Source organism: Tachysurus vachellii, chromosome 18 (genome assembly GCF_030014155.1).
Source record: "Tachysurus vachellii isolate PV-2020 chromosome 18, HZAU_Pvac_v1, whole genome shotgun sequence".
Taxonomy (NCBI): domain Eukaryota; kingdom Metazoa; phylum Chordata; class Actinopteri; order Siluriformes; family Bagridae; genus Tachysurus; species Tachysurus vachellii.
In genome coordinates, this window is record NC_083477.1 from 1,211,588 (window position 1) to 1,229,087 (window position 17,500).

The 17,500-nt window shown below is 44.1% G+C and overlaps 1 protein-coding gene across 2 annotated transcripts in view; it reads left to right on the forward strand.

Annotated features, from left to right (window-relative positions):
• Positions 1-17,500, forward strand: part of syt3 (synaptotagmin III) — a 46,403-nt gene that overhangs the window by 26,592 nt on the left and 2,311 nt on the right. For both annotated transcript variants that reach the window (XM_060891876.1, XM_060891877.1), the window contains 7 exons: positions 4,421-4,547; positions 5,248-5,466; positions 9,074-9,194; positions 10,049-10,220; positions 15,014-15,143; positions 15,239-15,333; positions 16,564-17,500. The exon at positions 16,564-17,500 is cut by the window's right edge and continues 2,311 nt beyond it. In XM_060891876.1, the coding sequence (XP_060747859.1) occupies positions 4,421-4,547; positions 5,248-5,466; positions 9,074-9,194; positions 10,049-10,220; positions 15,014-15,143; positions 15,239-15,325 (856 nt within the window). In that variant the 3' untranslated portion in view covers positions 15,326-15,333; positions 16,564-17,500. The remainder of the gene's footprint in view (positions 1-4,420; positions 4,548-5,247; positions 5,467-9,073; positions 9,195-10,048; positions 10,221-15,013; positions 15,144-15,238; positions 15,334-16,563) is intronic.

Sequence of the window (17,500 nt, forward strand, 5' to 3'; positions counted from 1 at the left end):
CTGTATAAATTGAAATAAAAAAATGTATTTAAAAGTCACTTAAAAGGAAAAAAGGTGTCTGCTAAGTGCCATAAATGTAAGTTTTGTAGAAAAGACATTAAAGGAAAAACAAAGAGGTGACAATTATGTAATAAATTCCTGTTTTGTTGTTCTCTCTCTCATTTTCTACCGCTTATCCGAACTACCTCGGGTCACGGGGAGCCTGTGCCTATCTCAGGCGTCATCGGGCATCAAGGCAGGATACACCCTGGACGGAGTGCCAACCCATCACAGGGCACACACACACACACACTCTCATTCACTCACACAATCACACACTACGGACAATTTTCCAGAGATGCCAATCAACCTACCATGCATGTCTTTGGACCGGTGGAGGAAACCGGAGTACCCGGAGGAAACCCCCGAGGCACGGGGAGAACATGCAAACTCCACACACACAAGGCGGAGGCGGGAATCGAACCCCCAACCCTGGAGGTGTGAGGCGAACGTGCTAACCACTAAACTACCGTGACCCTCTGTTTTGTTGTTTATGAATTTAATTTTAAACTTTGTCATTTTTATTCTAGATTTTTATATTTCTTTAAAGCTGCTTTGAAACGATGTCCGGTGCTATACAAATAAAACAGAATTGAATTGAATTAAAAAGCCTTGATGTTTGCGGTTCAGACAGCACATGTGTGATGTTCTTCACAGCGATGCTCTTCAGGTGCTCTTTAACTGACATTATCACGTCTCCAGCTGTGTCGAGTTGTCATCTTGTCGTGTTGAAGATACGCTGATGTGTCAAGGCGAGACGCGGTTCGGGGAATAGCAGGTCTGACCCTGTGGGACCCGCCATCCGGCTGTTATCTCACGCACACATACTGTATACACACACACACACACACACTCACACACACACTCACGTGTACCAGGGGAATTGCAGCCATTCTTAGCCGCCACCTACGAGCTCCTGAAGTGCTATTGTTATTTATCTGTTGATTTGTGGCTCCAAAGGGCCCCTGGGAGCAACACGTTTGAAAGTGTGGCTTTGTGTCACTATGAATGAGGAGGAGGAGAAGTGCTGTCACTCGCTGATTAAGGAAAACGAGCGAGACGTGAGGCGTTAATAGGACGTGTGCCCGTTAAGACGACAGCCTCGTTGTTTAATCACAGCTGAAGTCAGAAGCAGCCTGTGTTTATGATGAGGGGTTTTTATCTGGAGCTGCATTGTTCTCAGTGTGCAGCGCTGTCAGAATGTTCGCTGTCTCGTTACTGCACTCGTTTGTTCATCTAGAGAACATACAACACGCTCCGAAGTTCACCGCAAGAAACGAAACACTTCACAATGTGCTGTTATAATAATCGACATCTGGCTTTTATGTGTTTAATAAAAGTTTCCTTACATATTCTCAAGATAGTCAGGACTTAGTTTGGACCTTTTAGACTCCACTGTTGTTTGCTTAGAGCCCTGTGACGGTTCCTCCAGAAGAACCCTGCACAATGATTCACAGCTTTGGTTACTGTGGTGTTTATGGAGGAAGTGAAGTATGATTGGTTGGAAGACAAAAACTGTTCTCTGATTGGACGCTTTGGCTTTGGGAGTTTCTGTGGCTGTCTCTGATTGGATACCTTCATTTCAGTGAGTGATTGAGCTCTACAGTGTAGTAGTGACGCTACTGAGAGTCAACGCTAGTGAGAGTCAACATCTCCTTTCAGACTCCTGCTGTCTTTGTAATTAAGAAGGGACACGGTCATTAACAGTGAGAGACGTGTCCTAATAAGGTCTGATCAGATCCTGGAGAGAAGCACGTCCTGTAATTACAAGGGCATGTTTTGAGCGTCCACACGACTTGCTACACTATAGACAAGGCATGAGTGATAGTGGTGCATGTAATAAGGTCTACATTATTGATCAGGTCCTCATGCTCCAGGCGCTTCTCTTGCAGCACGTACACACGTACGCATTAAATATTTAAACGCTCATATTTACTGCTGCTTGTAGCCCAGAGTTCTGAGTCTTTATCGATCAAACTCTTTACCCTTTTGTACTGACCCAGATTTCATTTTTTTACTAAAAGTACAGGCCGAAAAACCAGTGTTGTGTAAAGTATATAATAAATAGCCTCATAGCCCTAAATCTGTCAGTGTCAGAGAAGGAGGCGTGGCCTCAGTGTCTGTAAGCTCGGGTGAAGGAGGCGTGGCCTCAGTGTCTGTAAGCTCGGGTGAAGAAGGCGTGGCCTCAGTGTCTGTAAGCTTGGGTGAAGAAGGCGTGGCCTCTGGTGCCCTCTCAGTTAAAGACGAGTGGACTTGTGCAGTCTTAGTGAAGAGGGAGTGGCCTCTGTGCCTGTCAGTCTTAGTGAAGGGGGAGTGGCCTCTGTGCCTGTCAGTCTTAGTGAAGGGGGAGTGGCCTCTGTGCCTGTAAGCTTGGGTGAAGAAGGCGTGGCCTCTGGTGCCCTCGCAGTTAAAGACGAGTGGCCTTGTGCAGTCTTAGTGAAGAGGGAGTGGCCTCTGTGCCTGTCAGTCTTAGTGAAGGGGGAGTGGCCTATGTGCCTGTCAGTCTTAGTGAAGGGGGAGTGGCCTCTATGCCTGTCATTCTTAGTAAAGGGGGAGTGGCCTATGTGCCTGTCAGTCTTAGTGAAGGGGAGTGGTCTCTATAACTGTCAGTCTTAGTGAAGGGGGAGTGGCCTCTGTGCCTGTCAGTCTTAGTGAAGGTGGAGTGGTCTCTATGCCCGTCAGTCTTAATGAAGGGGGAGTGGCCTATGTGCCTGTCAGTCTTAGTGAAGGGGGAGTGGTCTCTATAACTGTCAGTCTTAGTGAAGGAGGAGTGGTCTCTATAACTGTCAGTCTTAGTGAAGGAGGAGTGGCCTCTATGCCTGTCAGTCTTAGTGAAGATGGAGTGGCCTCTGTGCCTGTCAGTCTTAGTGAAGGGGGAGTGGCCTATGTGCCTGTCAGTCTTAGTGAAGGGGGAGTGGCCTCTGTAGCTGTCAGTCTTAGTGAAGGGGGAGTGGCCTCTGTAGCTGTCAGTCTTAGTGAAGGGGGAGTGGCCTCTGTGCCTGTCAGTCTTAGTGAAGGGGGAGTGGCCTATGTGCCTGTCAGTCTTAGTGAAGGGGGAGTGGCCTCTGTAGCTGTCAGTCTTAGTGAAGGGGGAGTGGCCTCTGTGCCTGTCAGTCTTAGTGAAGGGGGAGTGGCCTCTGTGCCTGTCAGTCTTAGTGAAGAGGGAGTGGCCTCTGTGCCTGTCAGTCTTGGTGAAGGGGGAGTGGCCTATGTGCCTGTCAGTCTTAGTGAAGAGGGAGTGGCCTATGTGCCTGTCAGTCTTAGTGAAGGGGAAGTGGCCTCTGTAGCTGTCAGTCTTAGTGAAGGGGGAGTGGCCTCTGTGCCTGTCAGTCTTAGTGAAGGGGGAGTGGCCTCTGTGCCTGTCAGTCTGTGAAGGGGGAGTGGCCTCTGTGCCTGTCAGTCTTAGTGAAGGGGGAGTGGCCTCTGTGCCTGTCAGTCTTAGTGAAGGGGGAGTGGCCTATGTGCCTGTCAGTCTTAGTGAAGGGGGAGTGGCCTCTGTGCCTGTCAGTCTTAGTGAAGGGGGAGTGGCCTCTGTGCCTGTCAGTCTTAGTGAAGGGGGAGTGGCCTCTGTGCCTGTCAGTCTTAGTGAAGGGGGAGTGGCCTCTGTGCCTGTCAGTCTTAGTGAAGGGGGAGTGGCCTCTGTGCCTGTCAGTCTTAGTGAAGGGGGAGTGGCCTCTGTGCCTGTCAGTCTTAGTGAAGGGGGAGTGGCCTATGTGCCTGTCAGTCTTAGTGAAGGGGGAGTGGGTCCCAGCAAAGGAGGCGTGGCATTCCATCTATCAGAAGAAACATATTTTTAAACTTTAACCTGTTTATCTTTAAACAGTGTTGAATCGCACCACATTAGATTAGATCATTGATCTCGTATCAGGATCACTGTATACCATTATAGAACAACCCACAAACCACCACCCACTGAGTGTATCTCACACACACACACACACACACACACACACACACTTCAGAAATCGGAGAACACTGAGTGGATAATATGGAAAATATGGAATAGCAGTTCAGCAGCGTGAGCTGAGTGATATTATATACTATATAACTGAATATAAATAAATGATATGACATTATAATTAAATTCAAATTAAAATTAATGTCATCTTTCACTTCACCCTTTGTGCTGTCAGTTTAAATCATTATTATGATCTGTAATATAGATAGTAATCCAGCTTCAGGGTCCTCTGATCCATCCTGAGCTTAACTTTCTAACTCTGCATGTTCTTTGCCAAGTTCTTCCAGTGTTCCTCGTGGCTTTCTCCAGAATCTCTGGTTTCATTCCACCAACACACAGCTAGGAGAAGAGGAATCAGTGTAGATGATCACAGCAGTGACCTCTCTCTCTCTCTCTCTCTCTCTCTCTCTCTCTCTCTCTCAGTACGGAGCAGCTGGTGGTGAAGATTCTCAAAGCTCTGGACCTGCCTGCTAAAGATGCTAACGGCTTCTCAGACCCATACGTGAAGATCTACCTGCTGCCTGACAGGAAGAAGAAGTTTCAGACCAAGGTGCTTTCTTTTCCCTCCATCCTCCTCTTTCACTCCTCCACAGTACTGTATTAGCATAGAGCTCTGATACCGAGGCGTTTATTTGACCTGCTTTCATTTCTTTCCTTGTCTGTGGTGATAAAATCTGCTCAGTGTTCAGCTTTTTATATATATATATTTTAACCATTCTTCAGAAGAACCTTGAACGGTTTAGTCTCTGAAAACCTTCTGAAGCTTTTTGTTTCCTCAGAAATGAGGAATTTTGTTTCCTCTTATTTTCTTTCCTTTATCAACCACTGTCATGCAGAAGATCTGAAAAGCTTCAAAGGCATGTTAATAAGATCTTATAACCCACTTATAACCAGACTTACAACCTTTCTGACAAACGGTTATTCTAAAGAGCAGGTTTTATATAACACCTGAATCCTGAAACTAGATTTCGCCTAAATTTATGGTTAAAAAGATCTAGACCCTAAAAATGTACTTTCTAAAACAGTGGATGGATGTTCTGGTGGTGCAACTGTTCAATGTTTGAATCCTGCAGCTCCAAATATTAAAATTTTCGTCATATGCAAATTCTAATCCACCATGGTGCTTGGACCCCGACAATCGCTGCTTGTGCCCCAATGTGTCTTTCTCTTCTCTTTACTATTTTCCTTTCTATCACTCTTTCTCTTTCTCCCTCCATCTCTTCACACGTCCCTTACTCTGTGCTCGGCAGGTGCACAGGAAAACCCTGAACCCCGTGTTTAACGAGACGTTCCAGTTTGGCGTACCGTTAGCCGAACTTCACTCTCGCAAGCTTCACTTCTCCATCTACGACTTTGACCGTTTCTCCAGACATGACCTGATCGGCCAGGTGGTGGTGGAGAACCTGCTGGACTTCAGCGAGGGCAGCGGGGAAAAGCCCATCTGGAGGGACATTGTGGAAGGGACGGCGGTGAGACCACATGCTAAACAGACACACTTTTTATCGAGACATGGAGTGTGTTGCATCTGCTTCGCTCTGTGCTCAGCTAATTACTGATTAACAGTTTGTTTGTCTATAATTTGTCATCTGCAGGCTCTGTGTTTTGGGTCAGCAAAATCTAACAGTGTAGAAATCAGTCAGATCAGAGAGAATAAGGAAATTATATTCTATACCTCAGGCGTCTGGTCCGGTCTCCTCACACTCCTCACGCTCCTCACGCTCTCTAACACACCTGACTCAGCTCGGGGACGGTTTGATAATTAAGTCGAGCCGAGTCAGCTGTTTTACAGCAGGGAAAATGCTAAAACACCAGGAGCTTGAGGTCTCCGCTAATAGGCTCAGGAGCTGCTACCGCTAACGCAGAAACAGATTAAAGGACCGCGGCTGCAGCAAATTTTGCCCCAGAATATATTTACTCAATTAGTGTCCCCAGAATATATATTATAGAGCATGATGTAGAACAACTGAAGAGTGTGTATAAGTGCTACGTTAAACACCCAGCGAAGTGTGAAGAAAAAAACCCAGAAATATATTTAAACAGGCTCATCACAGGAACTGACTACAGGGGTGTGGCCTAATATTATAATGATTTTGATTGACAGCTGTCTGACACGGCAAGATTCCCAGTCTCTGGATCTGGAACTGTTTAGGTTTTAAAAGGTTTGGAGCTCTTTAGTTCCTTCATTGAAGTCATCAGAAGGTTTTCTACACATTAGTTCCTCAGAAGGTTTTGGAACGCGTCGTTGTTCTCAAACGTTTCTCTTCTCAAAGGATTTTGGAGCTTTGTAGTTTTTCTGTGGAAGTGGTTTAGTTTTTCAAATATTCTCTACTCTTTACTGCCTCTAAAACTTCTGGAGCGATTTCATTCCTCAAAACACTTTCTGCTTCTGAAACCCTGACGTCCTTTAAAAGATCCCGGTAGCGTTTCATTTCCGGAGCTCTTCAGTGAACTGTAATGGATGAGTTCCTCAAACAGTTCAAACTCTTACGTTTAATAAATGTTTGTAAAGGTTTTAAAATATTAAAATTCTCAAATGTTCCTGGAACCAAAGCAAAAGAAAATGATGTAACAATTTAAAGCCTCAACATACTTTCTATACTGTACTCCCATAAAATAAACACATAACTCCTGAGGTCATTATAGGATGTTTCTCAAAGCCGATGATCCTGGAACTGTTTAATTTATCGAAACTTTAGAACTTCAAAAGAACCCGAATGGATTCGTTCCTCAAAAGCTCCTCGAACTCTTCCAGAGATTCTCAAGTTCTCAAACCTGTTTAATTTACCTAAAGACTCTTATAAGGGACTCTTTTGGAACTTCAGAAGGTTCAGGAATGGATTCTTTTTTCCCACAGGTTTAATGTTTGGTTCCTAAAAAGGTTCCTAAAAAGGCCCCTTTTCCACCGAGGCAGTTTGAGTGCAGGTTCGGAGCCTAATTTAGAACCAGTTCTTTCTTTTCCGACAGCCAAAGCACCGGCTCTGAACCAGGAAAAGTGGTTCTTAAGTAGCACCAAAACGTTGCTGGTCTAGACTTAAGAAACGCTTGTGTCAGGGGTTGTGGGCGGGGCTACTGTTAGCGCCTGGGGGCGGGGCTACTGTTAGCACATTTGATAATGTACCTTAAGTATACTAATGTTTAATACACTTTTACTTTACCGCAATATGATCAATTATCAGCACACATGATAGTAGGTGACATCAGACTCGGCTCTGTGACGCTCTCTAACCGATGGAAAGGCAAACCGCTTCTTAGAAGGTTCACCAGTGGAACCAACTTTGAACCAGCACCAGCACCAGCTCTGAACCAGCACCCGGTTCTTTCTGGTGGTAAAGGGGTAAAAGACCAACTTTCTCTCTCAGAAAGTTCTGGCACCCAGTGGAATTGCAGCATGTGAATAATATTAAAGCAGAATTGCACAAGAGTTAAAGGATTTATAAACGAATTCTGTTTAAAGAAACATCATTTTAAAATGGAATACGTGTCGATATTTTTTACACGAGTCACTCTGTGTGAAGGCGTCTGAACAGCTGCTCTCTGAACAATCCAGACATCAAGAACATGAAGTGTTATAGAGTGAAGAGAAAGGCTGCGGATGTGAGGAAGGATTTATGTGATGATGTCAATGCATCCTGAAGGAAATCTGGAGAAAATATCAGATCACAAACAAAAACAAGAGGAGAAAAAGTGTGTGAGGGAAAATAGAGTTAATTAAGGAAGGTTCGAGTCTGTCATACACACACACACACACTTCACACTCCATGATGATTAAACACTGAGGATTTTGTTTACTCAGCCTGCTTTGCTTCCTCTTTTCATCCAGATCCCACGTGGAACCAGAGCCGATGTGCTGACATTAAAGTTTCATATCAAAATAAGAGCACATCATTTAGGTTGAGTTTTTTTTTTTTATTTGTATTATTTTTAAAAAATAGAACATATGAAAATGTATGAAAACTCGTCACATTCACATTCCAGACTCTGAGACTCATTAAAAAGTTGCCACAAATGTTTTTAGAACTATAAATATTCTGAAAAAGATCTGAGAAGGACCTGGAACTCAAGGAGGCCCTCAAAAGGTTCCTGAACTATTGAAATCTTCCTGCAGCTCTTTAGTACTCTTAAAGTTTCAAATCCATCAAAAGCCGTGGAATGTTTGAGGTCCTTTAACTGGAACTGGACTTTACTTTCTGAAAAGTTCAATATTGTGGAGATGTGAGATGATGGCGATGTGTCTGGTGGTGGAATTTGGGCTAGCAGGCTGGAGCTCTTCCTTGCTAATTTTGAGGTAAATGTTAAGGTTCCTGATGGATCCTCACACTGTCCTAAAAAAAAAACATGAATTTATTGGCTAGGTTCTAACTAGCTAAACTGTTAGCAACATTAGTGCAAGCTTAAATTTAGTGTTCAGATATCCCGGTTGCCTAGCAACAGAGTTTTCCTTGTCCCACATCCCAAGCAGACTTTTAATTGAAGCACAGCATCTGTTACACTCTTCCTGTAGTGTGTTACACTGTCTAATATTATGGGGCTGCAAACGATTACACAAAAAGGGACTGAAAGAGTGAGAGATTCAGAAACAGTGAGACAGATGCACATACAGAGAGAGAGAGAGAGAGAGAGAGAGAGGGAGAGAGGGAGGGAGAGAGGGAGGGAGAGAGAGAGGGAGGGGGAGAGAGAGAGAGAGAGAGAGAGTGAGAGAGAGGGGAGAGAGAGAGAGGGAGGCGGAGAGAGAGAGAGAGAGAGTGAGAGAGAGGGGGGGGAGGGAGAGAGAGAGAGAGAGAGAGAGAGAGAGAGAGAGAGGGAGAGAGGGAGGGAGGGAGAGAGAGCGAGAGAGAGAGAGGGAGGGAGGGAGGGAGAGAGAGAGAGAGAAAGAGAGAGAGGGAGGGAGGGAGAGAGAGAGAGAGAGAGAGAGAGAGAGAGAGAAAGAGAGAGAGAGATTTCACTACACATACTGTATCTCTCTCAGCTTTAGTATGTCAGAAGATCTATAAGTGTTTTTTGGACTTATATATATATATGTGTGTGTGTGTGTGTGTGTGTGTGTGTGTGTGTGTGTGTGTGTGTGTGTGTGTGTAGGAGAAAGCTGACCTCGGGGAGCTGAACTTCTCACTGTGTTACTTGCCGACAGCCGGTCGACTAACCGCCACCATCATCAAGGCCACCAACCTCAAAGCTATGGACCTGACCGGCTTCTCAGGTGCGCACACACACACACACACACACACACACACACACACACACACACACACACACACATACATTACATTAATGGGTGGGACATGTCCCGGACGCACCTCATTAACACCTAACACTCTATAGAGCTGAAGGTCGACAGAAAAAAGTACAAGCTCTGTGTGTGTGTGTGTGTGTGTGTGTGTGTGTGTGTGTGTGTGTGTGTGTGTGTGTTTGTGTGTGTGTGAGAGAGCTCAGAGACAGACACAATCAGTGTCAGTTAATGTGATTATCACAGAAGAACTAATGAAATAATGGATTGTCTCTGAGGATGTAATTAAGCAGTGTCTCTCTCTCTCTCTCTCTCTCTCTCTCTCTCTCTCTCTCTTTGTTTCTCTCTCTCTCTGAAAGAGACAAAGTTCCCTTCATCTAAGCTAGTCATGCTAATGCTAACACTGAAACCATTGTTATTGCTCTTAGCACCTCGGGATTGTTAGAGCATCACTCATGGAATTATCATTCTCTTTCTTTCTCAGTCCGTTCTCTTTTCCTCCTCCATCCCACACTTTCTTTATCTCTCCCCTTTCTTTCTTTCTTTCTTTCTTTCTTTCTTTCTTTCTTTCTTTCTTTTGTGTCCTTTTTTCTCTTGCTCTCCATGATTGTCATCCGAATTCTCTCTATCCATTTATTTCCCTTTCCTGATCTTTCTTTCTTACCTCCTCTTGCTTTATCTGACCCTGTCTGTCATTTTTGTAGTAATTTTCCTTAATTTCTCTCTCTGTCCTTGTGTCTTTTACATCCTGTCGTCCTCTTGCTGTTTTCTGATCTCTCTCACTCTCTCTCTCTCTCTCTCTCTCTCTCTCTCTCTCTCTCTCTCAGACCCGTACGTGAAGGCGTCCCTGGTGTGTGATGGACGCAGGTTGAAGAAGAGGAAGACGTCCATTAAGAAGAACACTCTGAACCCCTCCTATAATGAGGCTCTGGTGTTCGACATCCCTAACGAGAACATCGAGAGCGTCTCGCTCATCATCGCCGTCATGGATTACGACTGGTACGACCTTCCCGTTAGCCTCGCTCGTCCTTGACGGGGGAGGGGCTTTGTGGTGTTTACTTTTCCTGCTAGCGTGGAGTTAGAAATGAGATGAGGATTTGAAGTTAAAACCTCGAGGTGGATAAATGATCCTAAACTGCGTCTGTACTAATCCTAGGACTAGCAGAAAGGCGTACGTTAACGTGAAACTCTCTAACTAGCTACGAGCTCCTTCACTGAACACAGCAGCATGACCAGTGGAGCTAGTTTGTGTAGTGACATGAAGGTAAACTTTACTACACAACATCACAACTCCACAATGTCTGCTGTGATTCTAAAGACTCCACTTTACACAGTGTGAAAGTAATGAATGAGGTGAATTTGTTAAATTAACTATGATTAGCTGATCGCTGGTTAGAGAAAAGAGTTTAGCGTCTCGTCAGTTTTAGCTGATTAATTATACATCAGTGAAGGTTTAGCACCTCAGACTCTAATGATACACACATTAATCTCACTGACTGGAATGTGAACAAGGGCAGCGGTGACAAATGTTAGCATTAGCTTTAGTTTGAATCTAAAGTAAACCTGCACCCTGAGGGGAAGGTGTGTTAGACTCCTGAAAATAGGCATGACGTCGTTAAATCGGTGAGACGTTTACATTAAACTTTAATGATTAGTGGTTAATGATTCGCCAAATAAACACTGCAGGAATTTGTTTCTTTTCAATTCAGAAGTGTTTGAGTGTTAACTGGTTGAATGTTGAGTATTTGAGTGTTGAGTATTTGACTGTCCAGCGTTTGAGTATTTGAGTGTTGAGTGTTTAGTGTTTGAATGTTTAGTATTTGAATGTTTAGTGTTTGAGTGTTTAGTGTTTGAGTGTTTAGTGTTTAGTGTTTGAGTGTTGAGTGTTTAGTGTTTGAGTGTTTAGTGTTTAGTGTTTAGTGTTTGAGTATTTGGGTGTTTAGTGTCTGAGTGTTGAGTGTTTGAGTGTTTAGTGTTTAATGTTTGAGTGTAGAGTGTTTAGTGTTTGAGTATTTGGGTGTTTAGTGTTTGAGTGTTGAGTGTTTAGTGTTTAATGTTTGAGTGTAGAGTGTTTAGTGTTTGAGTATTTGGGTGTTTAGTGTTTAGTATTTGAGTGTTTAGTGTTTAATGTTTGAGTGTAGAGTTTTTAGTGTTTGAGTGTTTAGTGTTTGAGTGTTTAGTGTTTAATGTTTGAGTGTAGAGTTTTTAGTGTTTGAGTGTTGAGTGTTTAGTGTTTGAGTACTTGGGTGTTTAGTGTTTGAGTGTTGAGTGTTTGAGTGTTTAGTGTTTAATGTTTGAGTGTAGAGTGTTTAGTGTTTGGGTATTTGGGTGTTTAGTGTTTAGTGTTTGAGCGTTTAGTGTTTAATGTTTGAGTGTAGAGTTTTTAGTGTTTGAGTGTTTAGTGTTTGAGTGTTTAGTGTTTAATGTTTGAGTGTAGAGTTTTTAGTGTTTAGTGTTTGAGTGTTTAGTGTTTAATGTTTGAGTGTAGAGTTTTTAGTGTTTAGTGTTTGAGTGTTTAGTGTTTGAGTGTTTAGTGTTTAATGTTTGAGTGTAGAGTTTTTAGTGTTTAGTGTTTGAGTGTTTAGTGTTTAATGTTTGAGTGTAGAGTTTTTAGTGTTTAGTGTTTGAGTGTTTAGTGTTTGAGTGTTTAGTGTTTAATGTTTGAGTGTAGAGTTTTTAGTGTTTAGTGTTTGAGTGTTTAGTGTTTAATGTTTGAGTGTAGAGTTTTTAGTGTTTGAGTGTTTGAGTGTTTAGTGTTTATGTGTTTAGTGTTTAATGTTTGAGTGTAGAGTTTTTAGTGTTTAGTGTTTGAGTGTTTAGTGTTTGGTGTTTGCGTGTTTAGTGTTTGAGTGTTTAGTGTTCGAGTGTTTAGTGTGTTTGTGTGTTAAGAGTGTTTGTGTGTTAAGTGTTTGAGTGTTTGAGTGTTGAATATTTGAATAATGAGATTTTGAGTATTTTTAGTCTTTTCTCTTCATGACAGCTGGCTGTGTTGGTGTTGGTTGCTGTTTAGAATTCCTCTGGCATTGGTGTGTGTGTGTTAGCACTCTGTTGAACACGTGACCCTGTGCTCCGCCGTGTCCCGTTCACCCTGCTGAACGTCTGTGCTGTTTTGCATAAAGCCACACAGCTCATGAATAAACATAAATTATGCAAACACTAATGGCCGTAATGTCTGTGGGGCGACATGCCAGTGTTTCCCACAGTCCAGAGGGATAGTGTGTGTGTGTGTGTGTGTGTGTGTGTGTGTGTGTGTGTGTGTGTGTGTGTGTGTGTGTGTGTGTTTCATAGCTAACAGTACAACATCCCTGTGCTTCATGTCAGTTGATGTATTAATTGGCACAAATAATTCATGAAAACTACAGTTTCTATCTGCTGAGACTTGAGGGAGAACAGGGTCTAACATCTTACATGGACGTTCCTCAGCAGTCAGTGGAACTGGAAATGGATAAAAAGTCTCAGGTGACCTCAATGTGCTGTAGGAACCTGGTCTCACTTGCAGGATCGATTACAGATGCAGGATTTGCTGTGTGCACTGTAACTGTCAGAAATCAGATCCCTCCTCTGATATTCTCCAGACATCTCCACAATGCCGTCTCTCAGCTCCAGCACTCGTCCTCGTGTCCTCATTAATCTCACAGATTTCTCCGATAAAGGGCTTTTAGACTTAACGCACAGATTCAACTCAGACGTTCAGGCGCTCGGATCTGCTGCGTTCAGCTTACACCTGCTCAGATAAAGGAGCAGACGGAGCTAGACACCAGCGTGACACCAGTGTGAAAGGTGGCTGCAGGAGTCACACCTGGTTCCACTCATTCCATCCATTCGTCTCAGGTTTCAGCAGATGATGAGACGTATCAGGTGCTCCTGAGGCCATGCTGGGCCTAGAGCTTAGCGGTCGATGTAACTCTTATGAAGTATGAAACCTGCTTAAGGTTCCACTTAAAACTAATGGCTTTATTTACCAAAAAATCGAGATCTTTAAATGAAACGATGAGGGACATTGATGAGTCACGTGAGGGTTGTTCTGAGGTCCGTGTGTAGACCACACGTCTGTACGTGGTACTGAACATTACTACATTATTTTGCATCCTTAAGAGGACAGTGTTGATATTTTTCATCTTTTAAGGAATATATTCCGAGTCAGAGTCACATTGTGTCTCACACCTGAGACACACCTCTCTTTCAGGCAAACTCCGCCCACTTTCGAAATAATGTTGTTATATCTGATTTATTCAGTTTCAGCATTAACTCCTCACTCTACTCCCCGAACCCTGAACATGGCGCTTTTACGAACAGCACCTCAGGCAGCGTTCATACTAAGCAGCCTTCATGATCAGCCTTCATGCTGCTTTCACTCAGGTCCCAGAACACGGTTTGTCTCATGCGAGTGAAAATGATGGGATCCTGCTAAGCGCTGTGAGATTATTTTTAGACTCACATAATCTCGTTACAAACATAACAACTTTACAGCTCAGGGAAGTGAAATTCTCTTTCTACTCTCTGTGAAGGAAACAAAAAAAAAGAAAAAAGCTCAGAACTGAACCACTGTTTGTCACGGAGACGTCGTAGCGTTATGTCACGGAGACGTCGTAGCGTTATGTCAAGGAGACGTCGTAGCTTTATGTCACGGAGACGTCGTAGCGTTATGTCACGGAGACGTCGTAGCGTTATGTCACGGAGACGTCGTAGCTTTATGTCACGGAGACGTCGTAGCGTTATGTCACGGAGACGTCGTAGCGTTATGTCACGGAGACGTCGTAGCTTTATGTCACGGAGACGTCGTAGCGTTATGTCACGGAGACGTCGTAGCGTTATGTCACGGAGACGTCGTAGCGTTATGTCACGGAGACGATGTAGCGTTATGTCACGGAGACGTCGTAGCTTTATGTCACGGAGACGTCGTAGCGTTATGTCACGGAGACGTCGTAGCGTTATGTCACGGAGACGTCGTAGCTTTATGTCACGGAGACGTCGTAGCGTTATGTCACGGAGACGTCGTAGCGTTATGTCACGGAGACGTCGTAGCTTTATCTCACGGAGACGTCGTAGCTTTATGTCACGGAGACGTCGTAGCGTTATGTCACGGAGACGTCGTAGTGTTATGTCACGGAGACGTCGTAGCTTTATGTCACGGAGACGTCGTAGCGTTATGTCACGGAGACGTCGTAGCGTTATGTCACGGAGACGTCGTATCGTTAGCACGTGTTTATTACTTAAGAATGTCAGTGTAGATTCTGTCCTTAAGAGATAATAACGTTCCTGCAATTAAGGTGAAAGGAAGAAGAAAGGAACAGAAAGAGTTTAGCGCCTTGAATGAGTTTAATGTTGGTCCAAAGTTTTCTCCACGTTCACCATCTGCACCAATCACAGCAGAGGTCTGCCACGTCTGTCCCGCAGAGCTTTCTCTCAAAATGTCCACGTCCGTCATGTGTCCTTGATGTCTGAAATGATACAAGGTCATGTGGAAGGCCAGAGACTAGATGGAGGGACGTTTGTCCTCTGACTGAAGTGTGCGATTGAGATGAAACTAATCGTGTAGCTGATGGTGATCCATCTCTCTGTCTGTAATTAAGGGACTGGGAGAGTTCACTCTGTCCTCTGTGAAGGATTTTCACACCCATCATTTAGCCATAGGACAGATTTTGTTTGTTCTCTGGCACTTGCACCGTTCTCCCGTCTTTCCTGGTGTCTTTCCATCTCTCATCATGTGTATGATTTAGCCATTGTGATGTCCATCTTTGTCCCTCGTCCTAACGCACTCCATGGCTCTGTGTACCTTCTGTCTCTCTCAGTATCGGCCATAATGAGGTGATTGGGATGTGCCGCGTGGGCAGCGACGCTGAAGGTCCTGGCAGAGAGCACTGGACAGCCATGTTGTCCAACCCCCGTAAACCCATCGAGCATTGGCACCAGCTGGTTGAGGTATCTATCGCCTGTCCACTTGTCCCCCAGGTTTGATTCCATGTCTCTGTGGCACCATAATGTTCTGTTCTAAATATTGTGTTCTGTTTATTCAGGAAAAATCCATTAACACCTACGTGACGAAGAGCGCTGCAGCCTCGCCGAAACCACACATCGTGGTGGACAGTCCTCACTCCGACTAAACACACGGGTATGAACACACACACACACACACACACACACACATTCGTAAGGCATCTTTCCAGACTGTAGATCCTGTGACTCGAGGAACCTTCTAAACCTCCTGCAGAACAACCACGAGCTTGACATCATAATCATTTTGGAAATCCTAGGATCCTCCGTTTGACCTTTTCTTCATTATATCATTGATGACCTTTTATGGTCAGTTATGATTCCACCAGCACCTTGGAGCACAGTGGGTGCTGAAGCTCGAACCTGACCTTCTAATTAACAACCCAAAACCATACACAGATGAAGACCACTGCCTTTAAAAGGGAGCATCTGGAGTCTAGAGCATGAAGAACCAGGAACACTTTCAGAGGTGTTGAAGACCTGCCCTGGTGAGAGGGTGTGAGGTTCTGGAGATGGACAGTTGGAGACAGATCCCACACTGATGACTGTTAGTTCTGATTCTTCAGCAGAATCCTGAATGAGGAGAAGAGAGGAGAAGAATTGACAGATGACATGAGGTCAACAGAGGCAGGTGGAGTTTGCCTGCAAACATCTTCAGCTTGTTTGAAGATCTGAGGAGTTATGAAGGACATTCAGGGAACATGGTGTTATTCTGATCCTCAAGGAAAGAAAAGTGCAGGATCTCAGAGCAGGAGTTAAGGAAAGTTCTCAGCAGTCTTCTCAGACGAGTGCTAGATGGTCTGTGATGTTCACCTGCTGCTCGCAGTCTTTCTGTCTTTCTTATTTATCCCTTTAATTACCTCCTTTCTCTCTCAAGCCATTGATCCTCTTACTCCCCTGTTCTCCTCTATACCTCCTTTCTCTATGCTTCTTTGTCTCTATCCATTTCTTCACCTTTACTTTTTCTTCCTGTTTTCTCTTTCTTCCTGTTTATTCTTCATTTGCTCTTACATTTTTTCTTATTTTTCCATCTAGTTTCACACACTCTCTTTCTCCATCTTTACTTTCTTTGCCTTTCATTTTTTTCCCTCTTTCTCTCCCAGTGTATCCTTCTAAACCTCATTTCTTTATCCTCCTCTATCTCTATTCACTTCTTCTTTCTCCAATCTTTTTCTTTATCCCTCCATCACTTATCTTTTTCATTTCTCTTTTTTTTTCCTTTTTATCTTCTCTTTTTTGTTTTGTTTCCCTTTCTTCCTCCTTTCTATTCTCTCTCTCCACCTACATTTCATTCCTCGATGTCACTGTTTTTCGTTCAGTGGTCTTTCTCTTCTGTTTCTCTCCTCAGGTCTGCGTTGCCGTTGCTCCAGACGTTCATCTTTTCCTCTCATCTGTGAATAAATCTCTCCATCCAGCAAAAGAAGCGGAAAACAAACAGACGCCGCGACAAAACCGTCACGACACACACACACCGAGTAGTCTAGAGACCCCACCCCCAACACACACACACACACACACACACACATACGCACATAGGAGCAGGTAGACACACCTCGGAGGAAGGTGTGGTGCAGCAGGTGTGACTTTCCACACATGTTGGTTTCTTCAGGGGAGAAAAAAAAACGATGCACATTCCCAAATCCAGAGATCTGATAATCGACAAAATATCTTTATTTAGTTATTTAAAACTGAGCCTGAGTGAAAAAATAACAGATTTATAAAAGACGTCTTAGATGTAATTTCACATGGACCATTAGGGTGTGTGTGTGTGTGTGTTTAGGCTGTAGTAAATCACTAGAGTCAGATTTCACAAGGGATGGAATAAAATATCTCTGGAGAGCAGGACTGCTTCAGTCTGGCGTCAGGAGGACGGTAATGGAGGACGGACCGGTCGACCGAACACTTACCGCGCATCCTCCAAACGCGTCCTCCTCCCTCATGCTCTGAGAACCACGACGAGCTTTTTATTTTTCTATCCATCCAGCCATCCATCCAACCGTCGGTTTTGTTGATCCATGTAAGTTTTTGTAGAACGGACTGCGCTCAGAGCGATGGCGGGGAGGGGGAGGGGGGATGGGGTCTTTGAAGGGGGAAAAAAAATAAAATAAAGAAATAAATAAAAACTAACCGTGCGGCGAAACTTTCCGAAGGAACCGATGATTAAACGGAGGACCCTAAACGGGACGGCGAGCACTTTAGCGATGGACCAGCGCCCTTTTTTTTGGGAGAAAAGGATTTTGCCATAGTGTTTTATTTTTGTATCATTCCTTCATTTTTGACACGCC